The sequence below is a fragment of the Salmo salar genome, chromosome 19, assembly GCF_965601325.2.
Source record: "Salmo salar chromosome 19, fSalSal1, whole genome shotgun sequence".
NCBI lineage: Eukaryota > Metazoa > Chordata > Actinopteri > Salmoniformes > Salmonidae > Salmo > Salmo salar.
In genome coordinates this window covers 34,078,587-34,095,000 of record NC_138309.1, presented here as the reverse complement: position 1 = coordinate 34,095,000, position 16,414 = coordinate 34,078,587, and the positions used below count along the sequence as shown (strand labels likewise).

Here is a 16,414-nt window from a genome sequence, read left to right as displayed (position 1 = left end):
ATCATGTACTGTACAGTTTAAACTGGGTTGGATCAGCATCATGTGCTGTACAGTTTAAACTGGGTTGGATCAGGGAAGGCATATATAGGATTTGGGTAGGCATATATTCCTGACCTTGCTTTGCTGAGTGCACCTGACCAGTCACTCCAGAGCTATAGATGGCACCTTCTGTCACTCTGACCCAGAACATCTGCTGATGTTTCAATCTGTCCCCAGGTAGCTAGGAAACCTGCCCTAGAGGGTCACATGGGGCAGCATGTAGCCTAGTGATTAGAGCATTGGACTCATAACCGAAAGGTTGCAAGATCGAATCCCTGAGCTGACAAGGTAAAAATCAGTCATTCTGCCCCTGAACAAGGCAGTTAACCCAATATTCCTAGGCCATCATTGAAAATAAGAATTTGTTCTTAACTGACTTGCCTAGTTAAATAAAGGTAATAAAATAAAAGAAATACAAAAATGGGCCTCACCCCCAGGTAGCTAGGTAACATAGGCAGGTAGCTGGGTAACATAGTCATCACCCCAGGTAGCTAGGTAACATAGGCATCACCCCAGGTAGCTAGGTAACATAATCAGGTAGCTGGGTAGCTAGGTAACCTAGTCATTACCTCAGGTAGTTAGGTAAACTGCCCTAGAGGGTGACATGGGCCTCACCCCAGGTAGCTAGGTAACCTTCCCTAGAGGGTGACATGGGCCTCACCCCAGGTAGCTAGGTAACCTTCCCTAGAGGGTGGCATGGGCCTCACCCCAGGTAGCTAGGTAACACAGTCATCACCCCAGGTAGCGAGGTAACATAGTCATCACCCCAGGTAGCTAGGTAACATAGTCATCACCCCAGGTAGCTAGGTAACCTTCCCTAGAGGGTGACATGGTCCTCATACATCATTTTTATTTAACCTTTATTTTGACTCATGTTGAGACCAAGGTCTGTTTTACTAATTACAAAGATACAAATGAAATACAACTACGAAATGCAAAACAGGAATACAAAACACCATCATAGAAAATAAACACATTCTTCATCAAAAAGGTCCTCAATCATCAGTCTGAATTGCCCTAGAGGCACCAAAAACCTCAGCAGTCTGAATTGCCCTAGAGGCCCCAAAAGCCTAAAATTGAAGGGAATTTGGGAGATTATTCCACAAGTGTAGAAAAACTAAAAGCTGATTTAACTTACTCTGTAGAGACCGAAGGAATTCCAGAGTTAGACATCTCTGAGACCGGGTATGGTGACTCGTACGTGTAAAGGTTAGTAATGATGTTAGGTACAGCAGGAGTTGTTGTAAAATAGCTTTATAACTGAAAAGAGAGCAATATATCGATGATGACGCTTTAATAATGTTTGTAATCATGAAAACACGTGCTAAGGGGGAAAAAACTCTATACACTTACATATCACAATATTTTTGGGGGATGATATTATATCAATACTTTGACTCCAAATATTTTTGCTAGGTAGGGTTAGCTGTCGCTAGTTGGCTGTACCTGAGCCAGAACTCCTATAGCGTGTTAAAATCAAATCAAATGTATTTATATAGCCCTTCTTACATCAGCTAATATCTCAAAGTGCTGTACAGAAACCCAGCCTAAAACCCCCAAACAGCAAGTAATGCAGGTGTAGAAGCACGGTGGCTAGGAAAAACTCCCCTAAAAAGGCCCAAATCTAGGAAGAAACCTAGAGAGGAACAAGGCTATGAGGGGTGGCCAGTCCTCTTCTGGTTATGCCTGGTGAAGCTTGTTCTCCATCTTGTTTTAAAATAGTCAGCCAACATGTTTTCATCACGTTCCTTTCCATGACTGATCAAAGCTTGTTTTACTGATGGTTCTCTTGTCAATCTGCAGCAGACATACAGTATAGTGAGCAATATGTTTGGAACATAAAATCGCAATAAAATCAAAGCAGTGTAAATCCATTTAAATTCAATCCCTTTTTGACCCCTTTTGATTTTAACGAAACCCACATATTTGCCTATTGTGGAAGTGTTCAGAAAGTTACTTTTTGCACCTGAATGTCAGAGCATTCAAGAGATTAAGTTCTCGAAGTTGACCTTCTTCGCATACCCCACAATATCATGACATATCCATGTCTTCATCACTGGAAAAGAAAAACAGCTGAGTTTGATATCATTTAAAAGCTTAAATAGCTTGTCTAACTATTTTACAATTTCTTGAAAAAAAATGTTTTTAATATATTTTTTTTTACCCCAGACGTCAATCTAAAAACAAGTAAACTCTGAAATGTGCATATGTTGTAGCTTAGACCCTATTTTACATAATATGAAGTGTTCGTGTTGTACCCACAATATGTTGAGACTCAACATGCTCTTGAATACAGGGTGGGTGTCATGTTTTGGTGATACAGTTGAAGTCGGAAGTTTACATACACTTAGGTTGGAGTCATTAAAACTCGTTTTTCAACCACTCCACACATTTCTTGTTAACAAACTATAGTTTTGCAAGTCGGTTAGGACATCTAATTTGATCATGACACAAGTAATTTTTCCAACAATTGTTTACAGACAGATTATTTCACTTATAATTCACTGTATCACAATTCCAGTGGGTCAGAAGTTTACATACACTAAGTTGACTGTGCCCTTAAACAGCTTGGAAAATTCCAGAAAATGATGTCATGGCTTTAGAAGCTTCTAATAGGCTAATTGACATAATTGGAGTCAATTGGAGGTGTACCTGTGGATGTATTTCAAGTCCTACCTTCAAACTCAGTGCCTCTTTGCTTGACATCATGGTAACATCAAACAAAATCAGCCAAAAATAAATATAGACCTCCTCAAGTCTGGTTCATCCTTGGGAGCAATTTCCAAATGCCTGAAGGTTCCACGTTCATCTGTTCAAACAATAGTACGCAAGTATAAACACCATGGGACCACGTAGCCGTCATACCACTCAGGAAGGAGAAGCGTTCTGTCTCCTAGAGATGAACGTACTTTGGTGCGAAAAGTGCAAATCAATCCCAGAACAACAGCAAAGGACCTTGTGAAGATGCTGGAGGAAACAGGTACAAAAGTATCTATATCCACAGTAAAACGAGTCCTATATTGACATAACCTGAAAGGCCGCTCAGCAAGGAAGAAGCCACTGCTCCAAAACCGCCATAAAAAAGCCAGACTACGATTTGCAACTGCACAAGGGAAAAAATATAATGCTTTTTGGATAAATGTCCTCTGGTCTGATGAAACAAAAATAGAACTGTTTGGCCATAATGACCATCGTTATGTTTGGAGGAAAAGGGCGGAGGCATGCAAACCGAAGAACACCATCCCAACTGTGAAGCACGGGGATGGCAGCATCATGCTGTGGGGTGCTTTGCTGCAGGAGGGACTGGTGCACTTCACAAAATAGATGGCATCATGAGCGAGGAACATTATGTGGATATATTGAAGCAACATCTCAAGACATCATTCAGGAAGTTAAAGCTTGGTCGCAAATGGGTCTTCCAAATGGACAATGACCCCAAGCATACTTCCAAAGTTGTGGCAAAATGGTTTAAGGACAACAAAGCCCTGACCTCAAATCCTATAGAAAATCTGTGGGCAGACTGTGAGAAGCTTGTGAAAGGCTACTCGAAATGTTTGACCCAAGTTAAACAATTTAAAGGCAATGCTACCAAATACTAATTGAGTGTATGTACACTTCTGACCCACTGGGAATGTGATGAAAGGAATAATTGCTGAAATAAATCATTCTCTGTACTATTATTCTGACATTTCACATTCTTAAAATAAAGTGGTGATCCTAACTGACCTAAGACAGGGAATTTTTACAAGGATTAAATGTCAGGAATTGTGAAAAACTGAGTTTAAATCTATTTGGCTAAGGTGTATGTCAACTTCTGACTTCAACTGTACATGAACTAAAATTGGAATCAAATTGGATTGGTACCAAACACTACCACAAAGATGGTTGGAGGTCCACCCACCAAAGAAGGTTGACATAAATGACAATATCTGTTGTTTTTGAATACGAAAAAAATCGGAGTTTACACATTTTTATTTAACTGACGTTAAATTTAAAAGACCATCAACATTGTTATATGAAAAAAATATTTTCTAGAAATTATGAAATAGTTTGACAACACTGTAAGCTTTTAAATGATGTCAATATCAAACATGTATCTTTTCCAGTGATGAATACATGGAGGTATTATGGTATGGTGGGGTATGCAGAACATTCAGGATGCAGAACAGGTCAACTTTGACCCCATTTATCTCTTAAATGTCTTGTCATTCAGGTCCAAAAAGTCACATGTATGGAAAGTTTTGTGACCCAGCAGACCTACTGATGTCACTGACTGACCCATAGGGGAGGTAGGCCAGCTGGGCTAGGCTAGCACAGGAGAGGAGAGACCAAGGCTGGCACAGGAGAGGAGAGACCAAGGCTGGCACAGGAGAGGAGAGACCAAGGCTGGCACAGGAGAGGAGAGACCAAGGCTGGCACAGGAAAGGAGAGACCAAGGCTGGCACAGGAGAGGAAAGACCAAGGCTGGCACAGGAGAGGAGAGACCAAGGATGGCACAGGAGAGGAGAGACCGGGCGAGCTGTACATGTAAGGCCTACATCTGGGATGTTGGGTTGGCATGAAACACACAAGCCTCAATAGACTGGTGTAAAGGTGTAAGTTAGTCATTTGGTTGACATAGCTACAAGCACAGGGATCACACTCAAAACACTAAAGGCCCTAGAGGAAAAAAACATTAAGTAAGGATAGAAAGAAGGATAAAAAGTGGAAAGAAGGAGAAAGAGAGGAAGGAAGGAGAAAGAGAGGAAGGAAGGAGAAAGAGAGGAAAGGATGAGAATGGAAATAAGGCGAAAGGAAGCCTAGTACAAGGTAAGGCTCTAACAGGAGGTTTTCAAACAGGATACACCTAGGGAGGACACACTGTTAACAACAGGTACTGGTTCCCTACAGTAAGAAGGTACAACCTAATCCTTCTTTAGAGTCATCTTCAACCCATTTATCAAGAGGCCAAGTGCTGAGAATACATCCAGCAGAATGACCAGACCTTTTCTTCTGATATGTTAAGGGTTGACTTCCTCTAAAGATGGGTGAAGTGGTGGGGGGCTGGCAGAGGATGGCTGTTGGTTTGACAAAGCCAATTGGAAATAGACCAGACCCTTGACAGTGAAATGATATTGGTCTTTGTTTATCTAATTAATTCCATATATCACTGAATTCTTTCTCCAAATCACCTTTGGTCAAATGTGAGATACTCCATTCATACTGAAACATGGAGACAGAAAAGATAAGTGAACAATAATCCTAACCTGACCTCTGACCCTAACCCCTGAACCTACCCCAGATGAATTACCTCTAGTCTCTGCACCATTTCTCGTATATCTTCTTCACAGCCATCCTGAGCAGACAACATCACACACTCTCCTCTCTCATAGAAGATCTTGATGCTAATAATCCCAGACGTCCATCCGATAACATCACGACAGGAACAGTTGAAGACCACGTTCTTAGACTGCTCCTCTATTAAAATGATGAACTCGTTGGACACGCCCAAGAGACAGTCCACGTCTGCTGATTGGCCAAAGTCCCGTGCGGTGACGGACCAGGTGATGGCGCCGACAGAGAATAGGTGAGCGTCTTTACGAGGTTTGGCCTTCTCTTTCTTCTTGGCTCCCAGTGTGATGAAACTGAACTTCACAGCCGAGTCTATGGTCGCCGTGGACACGAAGTTCTCGGCCAGGTCGCGAAGGTACTCCTGGCGCGTTCTGGTCGCCATGGCACGGAACTTCTCAGATTTGTGGGCGGCGTTCTCCCCATTGATAACTTTGGCCAACAGGAAGTCTCGGAACACAGCGGACTTCGGGAAGGTCACCGCCTTGGGGATTGGAGGGCCGAACAGAGGGACGTCTTTAGAACGAGAGACAGCAACGCTGTAGGGGGGAGTGAGAGAGAGGAAAGAGAGAGAGAAAAAGAGAGGACAGAGTTAATTCAACCTATCCTATTGATTTCCTGACATCACTGTGGAGTCATGATGGCTCCTAGTGATTTCCAGACATTACTGTAGAGTCGTGACGGCTCCTATTGATTTCCAGACATTACTGTGGAGTAGTGATATTTAAACACAACCTATCCGATTGATTTCCAGACATTACTGTGGAGTGGTAATATTTAAACACAACCTATCCTATTGATTTCCAGACATTACTGTGGAGTCATGATGGCTCCTAGTGATTTCCAGACATTACTGTGGAGTCATGATGGCTCATAGTGATTTCCAGACATTACTGTGGAGTCATGATGGCTCATAGTGATTTCCAGACATTACTGTGGAGTCATGATGGCTCATAGTGATTTCCAGACATTACTGTGGAGTCATGATGGCTCCTAGTGATTTCCAGACATTTCTGTTTAGTCGTGATGGCTCCTAGTGATTTCCAGACGTTACTGTGGAGTTGTGATGGCTCCTAGTGATTTCCAGACATTACTGTGGAGTCATGATGGCTCCTAGTGATTACCAGACATTTCTGTTTAGTCGTGATGGCTCCTAGTGATTTCCGGACATTACTGTGGAGTTGTGATGGCTCCTAGTGATTTCCAGACATTACTGTGGAGTTGTGATGGCTCCTAGTGATTTCCAGACATTACTGTTTAGTCATGATGGCTCCTAGTGATTTCCAGACTTTACTGTGGAGTCATGACATTAAAAACAATCAAAACAACCTCAGAGAAGCATTAGCAGACAGAGTGAATACTATTGTGGGACAGTCCCTAATGACACCGTATTCTCTACATAGGGTAGTGCACTACTTTTTCCAGAGCCCTGTGGTCTGTGGTCAAAAGTAGGGCACTAATTAGGGAACAGTGTGCCGTTTGGGACCCAAACTACAACTTCAGATTCAGTTCCGTCTAATTGTCAGAGAGTTATGTGTTGGATGAGCCATCAATGGTCTGACCGGTCTGGAGGGTGTTGCTACTAAGAATAGCTTAGTCGATGCCATAATCAATGTTTTACTTAGTTATTTTCCTTGTCCTGAAGTGTGGTGTTGGTGTAATTGCCATGTAAAATCGATGTTACCTACAGTATGTTAGATGTGCTTCCATCCCTCTGCTCCGCCTTCCTCCACCTCCCCTGCTGTTATCCATCCATCCTTGTGTGTGTGTGTGTGTGTGTGTGTGTGTGTGTGTGTGTGTGTGTGTGTGTGTGTGTGTGTGTGTGTGTGTGTGTGTGTGTGTGTGTGTGTGTGTGTGTGTGTGTGTGTGTGTGTGTGTGTGTGTGTGTGTGTGTGTGTGTGTGTGTATATACCTGTAGCAGACGTTCTCAGTACAGGGGTTGTGGACCTTGACGATGACAAAGACATGTTGGAAGTGTGAGCGGATGTTTTTAGGGGTGAAGGGCAGAGTCCCCGGTTCCTGAAACACAATGGTCACAATGTCGTTCCCTATGTGCCTCTTCCTCAGGAGCTGTGGGGAGAAAGAGAGAGAGGGGGAGAGGGGGGGCGAGAGAGAGAGAGGGAGGGAAAGGGTGTAATTCATGTAAACAAAACAATTATTTGGGTGTTATTTTAAAGTTAGGATTTATTAAGAGGTGAAATGGTAGAAACGGTCAGGGTTTATGACTTTGCCGGTTGCCCAGATAGTGACACCTAAAGGAAGATGACACAAGTCGGAGAAAGGTATCATGGGGATTTATTAATCACACGGGGAACTGGCAGTTAACCTGATAGAGTGGTTGCCATGGAGAGGTGCTGATAGTTGCCATGGAGAGGTGCTGAGGGGCAACAGACAGGGTAAACAAGGAAGATTAAGAGGTGAATTGGGGAGGGTGGAGGAAAAAAAGATGAGGAGGGGAAAAAAGAGACAAAGATGAGAGGAAAGAAAGAAGAGAGGAGGGGAAAGAAGAGGCAAAGATGAGAGGAAAGAAAGAAGAGAGGAGGGGAAAGAACAGAGGAGGGGAAGGAAGAGAGGAGGGGGGAAGAAGAGAGGAGGGGAAAGAAGAGAGGAGGGGAAAGAAGGAGAGGAGGGGAAAGAAGAGAGGAGGGGAACGAAGAGAGGAGGGGAAAGAAGAGAAAGATGAGAGGAAAGAAAGAAGAGAGGAGGGGAAAGAAGGGGAGGAGGGGAAAGAAGGGGAGGAGGGGAAAGAAAGAAGGAGAGGAGGGGAAAGAAGGGACAAAGATGAGAGGAAAGAAAGAAGAGAGGAGGGGAAAGAAGAGAGGAGGGGAAAGAAGAGAGGAGGGGAAAGAAGGGGAGGAGGGGAAAGAAGGGGAGGAGGGGAAATAAAGAAGGAGAGGAGGGGAAAGAAGAGAAAGATGAGAGGAAAGAAAGAAGAGAGGAGGGGAAAGAAGGGGAGGAGGGGAAAGAAGGGGAGGAGGGGAAAGAAAGAAGGAGAGGAGGGGAAAGAAGGGACAAAGATGAGAGGAAAGAAAGAAGAGAGGAGGGGAAAAAAGAGAGGAGGGGAAAGAAGAGAGGGGAAAGAAGAGAGGAGGGGAAAGAAGAGAGGAGGGGAAAGAAGGGGAGGAGGAGAAAGAATGGGAGGAGGGGAAATAAAGAAGGAGAGGAGGGGAAAGAAAGAAGGAGAGGAGGGGAAAGAAAGAAGGAGAGGAGGGGAAGGAAGAAGGAGAGGAGGGGAAGGAAGGAAGGATGGATGGGAAAGAAGGGAGGATGGGACAGAAAGAGAGGATGGGAAAGAAGGTTGGGTGCACTAGATTAGGTTTCGAATGAAAACCTATTGGATAGTAGTTCTCCAGGAACAGGGTTGGAGTGTAAACCTACAGGAGGGTAGCTCTCCAGGATCAGGGTTGGAGTGTAAACCTACAGGAGGGTAGTTCTCCAGGAACAGGGTTGGAGTGTAAACCTACAGGAGGGTAGTTCTCCAGGAACAGGGTTGGAGTGTAAACCTACAGGAGGGCAGCTCTCCAGGAACAGGGTTGGAGTGTAAACCTACAGGAGGGTAGTTCTCCAGGAACAGGGTTGGAGTGTAAACCTACAGGAGGGTAGTTCTCCAGGAACAGGGTTGGAGTGTAAAACTACAGGAGGGTAGCTCTCCAGGAACATGGTTGGAGTGTAAACCTATCAGCTAAAGAGGGGTAGGAACCCAATGTAAATCAGTGATGCCTCACAACACGTCAAACCAATCAAATGCCTTGCTTGGGCGGAGCGCCAAAGGTGCTCACCAGATTAGTACCGTAGGAGCAACAGTGAGGACTAAACATGTTAACAAAACAAGCACAGCTGACAAAACATTTAAGAATGTTGGCAGCACGTTGGTTTTCAAAACATTTAAGAACGTTGGCAGCACGTTGGTTTTCACTGCATTTCACTGTTATTTCCAAATGAGCTAAAGCTGCAGCAAGCTTTGCACAATTTTGGCATTCTCTCAACCAGCTTCATGAGGTAATCACCTGGAATGCATTCAATTAACAGGTGTGCCTTGTTAAAAGTTTGTGGAATTTCTATCCTTAATGAGTTTGAGCCAATCAGTTATGTTGTGACAAGGTAGGGGTGGTATACAGAAGATAGCCCTATTTGGTAAAAGACCAAGTCCATGTTATGGCAAGAACAGCTCAAATAAGCAAATAGAAACAACAGTCCATCATTACTTTAAGACATGAAGGTCAGTCAATATAGAACATTTCAAGATCTAGGAAAGTTTCTTCAAGTGCAGTTGCAAAAACCATCAAGTGCCATGATGAAACTGTCTCTCATGAGGACCGCCAGAGGAAAGGAAGACCCAGAGTTACCTCTGCTGCAGAGGATAAGTTCGTTAGAGTTACTAGCCTCAGATTGCAGCCGAAATAAATGCTTCACAGAGCTCAAGTAACAGATACATCTCAACATCAACTGTTCGGAGGAAACTTGAATCAAGGTCCAATTACTGCAAAGAAACCACTACTAAAGGACGCCAATAATAAGAAGAGACTTGCTTAGGCCAAGAAACATGAGCAACGAACATTAGACCGGTGGAAATCTGTCCTTTGGTCTGATGAGATTTTTGGTTCCAACCGCCGTGTCTTTGTGAGACGCAGAGTAGGTGAACTGGTTCCCACAGTGAAGCATGGAGGAGGAGGTGTGATTGTGTGGGGGTGTTTTGCTGGTGACACTGTCAGTGATTTATTTAGAAATTAAGGCGCACTTAACCAGCATGGCAACCACAGCACTCTGCAGCGATACGCCATCCCATCTGGTCTGCATTGGTGGGACTATCATTTGTTTTTCAACAGGACAATGACCCAACACACCTCCAGGCTGTGTAAGGGCTATTTGACCAAGAAGGATAGTGATTGTGTGCTGCATCAGATGACTTGGCCTCCACAATCACCCGACCTCAACCCAATTGAGATGGTTTGGGATGAGTTGGACCACAGATTGAAGGAAAAGCAACTAACAAGTGCTCAGCATATGTGGGAACTCCTCCAAGACTGTTGGAAAAGCATTCCAGGTGAAGCTGGTTGAGAGAATGCCAAGAGTGTGCACAATGTCATCAAGGCAAAAGGTGGCTACTTTGAAGAATCTTAAATCAAAAATGTATTTGTTTACCAATTTTTAGATTACTACATGATTCCATATGTGTTATTTCATAGTTTTGATGTCTTCACTATTATTCTACAATGTAGAAAATAGTAAAAATATAACGAAAAACCCTTGAATGGGTAGGTGTGTCCAAACTTTTGACTGGTACTGTAGCTCTGGGTAATGGTTTTTGTTATGTATAGCTCTGGGTTATGGTTATGTATAGCTCTGGGTTATGGTTATGTATAGCTCTGGGTTATGGTTATGTATAGCTCTGGGTTATGGTTATGTATAGCTCTGGGTTATGGTTATGTATAGCTCTGGGTTATGGTTATGTATAGCCGGTAACCGCTGCATCTAAATCTGTAAAAGTAACATCTTCACTCGTCTCTTGTTCTTCATCCTCAGAATCAGCCATTCGTGTGTTTTCCCCCGAGTCTTCTGCATCACAGCAAAGTAGAGGGATGGACCTAGTGGGCTGTCATACCGATAAAACTTTTTCTGTGTGCTGTCCACAAGTCAGCTGTGACTGAGACGTATTCCAAGCCATCAAAAGTTGTTTGCCGTTCTGTCTTCTTCTCTGAATAGGCTTTGTTCAAGGTAGCTAGCAAATGTCTTCCTGTCAGACACTGTCCCCTTCCTGTTACGTGTCATAGGGATTTTCTTTATAATCTTACAGAAAGATGGAGACTCCGCAGTTGAACTTGGTAACATCTCCTCCACAACATAGCCAGCTACAAGTTAATTTTGTTCTCTCGAGGTGACTGGTTTAGACAAACAGAAATCTGCTGTTTTGGAGAAGAAGCACCGTCGTCCAGCATCAACAGCGATTGGCTGGCGTGGGTCTTTCTCCACCAGTCTTGTGGAGCTGTGCTTGGCTTGAAGGTACTTCTTGATAATTGAAGTTGAGTTCTTCTCAGTTGACAGGTGTTTAGTCCCGAGGCTCAGTTTGCATTTTATTATTATGTTTTTCTCTTTTTCTTTTACCAATTCTAAATAATGTGAAAACTTCCACGATGTAAAGGCTGATGTCTCTGCCACTTTGCTAGCTAGCTAGCTTCCCACCACAACGTTCTTGAAGAAACAGGCAGAGCGTGAACTTAGGTCAATGGATTTTCGTTTTTGGGTGGCAAAAAAAAATCACATTAAAAAGTAATGATTTGCTTATTTGAAAAAGTAACTAATTGATTACTTAAATTGAAAAATGAATGCGTTAAGTTACTTGTTACCACAAAAAAGTAACCTGAATACACTAACGTTACCCCCAACACTGATTGTAAACACATCAGTAGGGACAGGTGTTAAAATAATTGTATATCTTGATGAAAATAATCAATAATCAATACGCCTTGACTAATGCCCAAGGTTTGTAAGACAATGGGTTAAATAATAATGCAAGGACTCAGCTTTCTGCAAAAGGTTTATGTAGCTTTATTCAGAGAACGTTCTGAGGTCAAGATAACCAAACAGTCATTATGTAGTTTCTTGCTTACTTACGCACATGCATTTACACACAAACTGTTGGTGAACTGCATCCCCCTTTGACTTCCCACACTGTTTATCACTATCCAGCTCAGCCTGTTCCTTTCCCTCAAGGTTAGGAACCCCTTGAAGTTTTTACTCCCTTTACCATCTGGCCCCTGCTCTCTACACTAAATACTCACACACATTTCTCGCCCTCTCTTTCTGGGACTAATTGGACTAATCGATCATTTCATTGATTATTCATTAACCATGCTACATGACTAATAATTCATAATTGTTTATTGATTAATTTACCTTTATTAGATAATTCTCTTATCAACAGGTCTGTGTGCTTATTTACAAACAGCTTTGACAGTGCTACTGACCGTAGTATGGCACTTGGCATTGGCAATCACACAACATTTTAGAAGAGAAATGTGTTATTTCACACATCAAATAGTGTTATTTGACATGTTAATTGTGACATGTAAAGGGCCTTCCACAGGCTCGATGTCTGTCTAATACCAAACCCCCGTGTCTGGGACCCAGAGGACACTGATTAACAAACAAATTATTTCTAGGGCACAGTTGTCATGGTAACACTCATAGTCATTACCGACACACTACGAGGCCCAAAGAGAGGATGGTCTGAAGATGAAATAAAATATCTGCTCTAAAGGAAGAATCTGGGAAAAAGAAGAGAAGAGCAACTCAGGACCAGTCTGCTCTTACTGACACACAGTATCTGGTATGTTAAAGGGGAGGGACCAGTCTGCTCCTACTGACACACAGTATCTGGTGTGTTAAAGGGAAGGTGCCAGTCTGCTCCTACTGACACACAGTATCTGGTATGTTAAAGGGGAGGGACCAGTCTGCTCCTACTGACACACAGTATCTGGTATGTTAAAGGGGAGGGACCAGGCTGCTCCTACTGACACAATATCTGGTATGTTAAAGGGGAGGTACTAGTCTGCTCCTACTGACACACAGTATGTGGTATGTTAAAGGGGAGGGACCAGTCTTCTCCTACTCACACACAGTATCTGGTATGTTAAAGGAGAGGGACCAGTCTGCTCCTACTGACACACAGTATCTGGTATGTTAAAGGGGAGGGACCAGTCTGCTCCTACTGACACACAGTATCTGGTATGTTAAAGGGGAGGGACCAGTCTTCTCCTACTGACACAGTATCTGGTATGTTAAAGGGGAGGTACCAGTCTGCTCCTACTGACACACAGTATCTGGTATGTTAAAGGGGAGGGACCAGTCTTCTCCTACTGACACAGTATCTGGTATGTTAAAGGGGAGGTACCAGTCTGCTCCTACTGACACACAGTATCTGGTATGTTAAAGGGGAGGGACCAGTCTTCTCCTACTCACACACAGTATCTGGTATGTTAAAGGGGAGGGACCAGTCTTCTCCTACTGACACAGTATCTGGTATGTTAAAGGGGAGGTACCAGTCTGCTCCTACTGACACACAGTATCTGGTATGTTAAAGGGGAGGTAGCTACAACCTGTTGTCTGTTGTTGGGGGTGTAGGTGGGGTACTGACCTGTTGTCTGTTGTTGGGGGTGTAGGGAAGCAGGGTTGACACATGGAACATCAGTTCGTAGTCCTTATAGGTGGTGTACAGGGAGTAGGTTCCTGTTGAGTCAGCTATAGGAGAAACAGACAAACAGTAACTCGGGTTAGACAGACAGGTTCGTAGTCCTTACAGGAGGTGTACAGGGAGTAGGTTACTGTTGAGTCAGCTATTGGAGACAGACAGACAGACAGACAGACAGACAGACAGACAGACAGACAGACAGACAGACAGACAGACAGACAGACAGACAGACAGACAGACAGACAGACAGACAGACAGACAGACAGACAGACAGCGACCGACCGACCATATCAGGTCCTGGTCTGAGCAAGGGTTGGTAATATGACAGGTAATATAGGGGCGTGTTCAGGGTCGTGGTACAGTAATAGGTAATATAGGGGCGTGCTCAGGGTCGTGTTACAGTAACAGGTAATATAGAGGAGTGTTCAGGGTTGTGTTACAGTAATAGGTAATATAGGGTCGTGTTCAGGGTCGTGTTACAGTAATAGGTAATATAGGGTCGTGTTCAGGGTCGTGTTACAGTAATAGGTAATATAAGGACGTGTTCAGGGTCGTGTTACAGTAATAGGTAATATAGGGGCGTGTTCAGGGTCGTGTTACACTAGGTAATAGAGGGGCGTGTTCAGGGTCGTGATACACTAGGTAATATAATGACGTGTTCAGGGTTGTGTTACAGTAATAGGTAATATAGGGGCGTGTTCAGGGTCGTGTTACAGTAATAGGTAATATAGGGGCGTGTTCAGGGTCGTGTTACAGTAATAGGTAATATAGGGACGTGTTCAGGGTCGTGTTACAGTAATAGGTCATATAGGGGCGTGTTCAGGGTCATGTTATAGTAATAGGTAATATAGGGACGTGTTCAGGGTCGTGTTGCAGTAATAGGTAATATAGGGGCGTGTTCAGGGTCGTGTTACAGTAATAGATAATATAGGGACGTGTTCACAAACCGTAATGGTAAACACACCCTAATGGTAAACAAACTGTAATGGTAAACAAACCGTAATGGCAAACACTTCTTAATGGTAAACAAACTGTAATGGTAAACAAACCATAATAGTAAACAAACCTTAATGGTAAACAAAACATAATGGTAAACAAACCATTATGGTAAACACACCTTAATGGTAAACAAACCGTAATGGTAAACAAACCGTAATGTAAACAAAACATAATGGTAAACAAACCATGATGGTAAACAAACCTTAATGGTAAAGAAATTGCAATGGTAAACAAACCTTAATGGTAAAGAAATTGCAATGGTAAACAAACTGTAATGGTAAACAAACTGTAATAGTAAACAAAACATAATGGTAAACGATCTGTAATGGTAAACAAACCTTCATGGTAGACAAACTGTAATGGTAAACAAACCGTAATGGTAAACAAACCTTAATGGTAAACAAACTGTAATGGTAAATAAACCGTAATAGTAAACAAACCTTAATGGTAAACAAACTGTAATGGTAAACAAACTGTAACAGTATACAAACTGTAATGGTAAACAAAATGTAATGGTAAACAAACCATGATGGTAAACACACCTTAATGGTAAATAAACTGTAATGGTAAACACCCCATGATGGCAAACAAACCGTAACGGTAAACAAACCGTAATGGTAAACAAAACATAATGGTAAACAAACCATGATGGTAAACAAACCTTAATGGTAAAGAAATTGCAATGGTAAACAAACTGTAATGGTAAACAAACTGTAATAGTAAACAAAACATAATGGTAAACGAACTGTAATGGTAAACAAACCTTCATGGTAGACAAACTGTAATGGTAAACAAACCGTAATGGTAAACAAACCTTAATGGTAAACAAACTGTAATGGTAAACAAACCGTAATAGTAAACAAACCGTAATGGTAAACAAACTGGAATGGTAAACAAACTGTAACAGTATACAAACTGTAATGGTAAACAAACTGTAATGGTAAACAAACCATGATGGTAAACACACCTTAATGGTAAATAAACTGTAATGGTAAACACCCCATGATGGCAAACAAACCGTAATGGTAAACAAACCGTAATGGTGAAGAAACCTTAATGATAAACAAACTGTAATGGTAAACAAACCGTAGTGGTAAATAAACTGTAATGGTGAAGAAATCGTAATGGTAAACAAACCGTAACAGTATACAAACTGTAATGGTAAACAAACTGTAATGGTAAACAAAACTGTAATGGTAAACAAAACTGTAATGGTAAACAAACCGTAATGGTAAACAAACTGTAATGGTAAACAAACTGTAATGGTAAACAAACCGTGATGGTAAACAAACTGTAATGGTAAACAAACAATGCTGGTGTTGCACAACAAGAGGCATACAGGACATTTATATTAAGGAGTCAAGATAAACAATGTCTTGCTATTATGCCTGTGAGTTCCAAATTGCATCCTGTTCCCTACTTAGTGCACGACTTTTGACCAGAGCCATATGGGGAATAGGGTGCCATTTGGGACGCAGCGATACATTATTTAAAGTACTACAGATGCTCACGGTAGGATTTGTGTGCGTTGGTGTGTGTGTGTGTGTGTGTGTGTGTGTGCGCACATTGGTGTGTGTGTGTGTGTGTGTGCGTTGGTGTGTGTGTGTGTGTGTGTGTGTGTGCGTTGGTGTGTGTTGGTGTGTGTGTGTTGGTGTGTGTGTGTTTAGTCTTACTCCTGTTGTCGAGCTGTGCTCTGTACTTGGTGAATCCCTTCAGTTTCACTCTCTGTCCCAATAGGTCGAGGAACTCATCGAGGGCGGGACCAGCTGATTGGTTGTTGTACATCTCTTCCTCTGTACTCTGGCCTGCCTTACAGTACAGCACCCCCACCTTGTGCTGGAAACTCAACTGGAACAAATA

The 16,414-nt window shown here is 42.7% G+C and overlaps 1 protein-coding gene across 1 annotated transcript in view; it reads right to left on the bottom strand.

Moving 5' to 3' along the window:
- The window catches only part of sipa1l2a (signal-induced proliferation-associated 1like 2, genome duplicate a), a 735,281-nt gene that overhangs the window by 379,125 nt on the left and 339,742 nt on the right, over positions 1-16,414 (bottom strand). Inside the window, exons 8-11 of the mRNA XM_082965719.1 lie at positions 16,228-16,402; positions 13,502-13,605; positions 7,280-7,437; positions 5,330-5,906 (exon numbers count right to left, since the gene is read on the bottom strand). Coding sequence (XP_082821845.1) covers positions 5,330-5,906; positions 7,280-7,437; positions 13,502-13,605; positions 16,228-16,402 — 1,014 coding nt within the window. The remainder of the gene's footprint in view (positions 1-5,329; positions 5,907-7,279; positions 7,438-13,501; positions 13,606-16,227; positions 16,403-16,414) is intronic.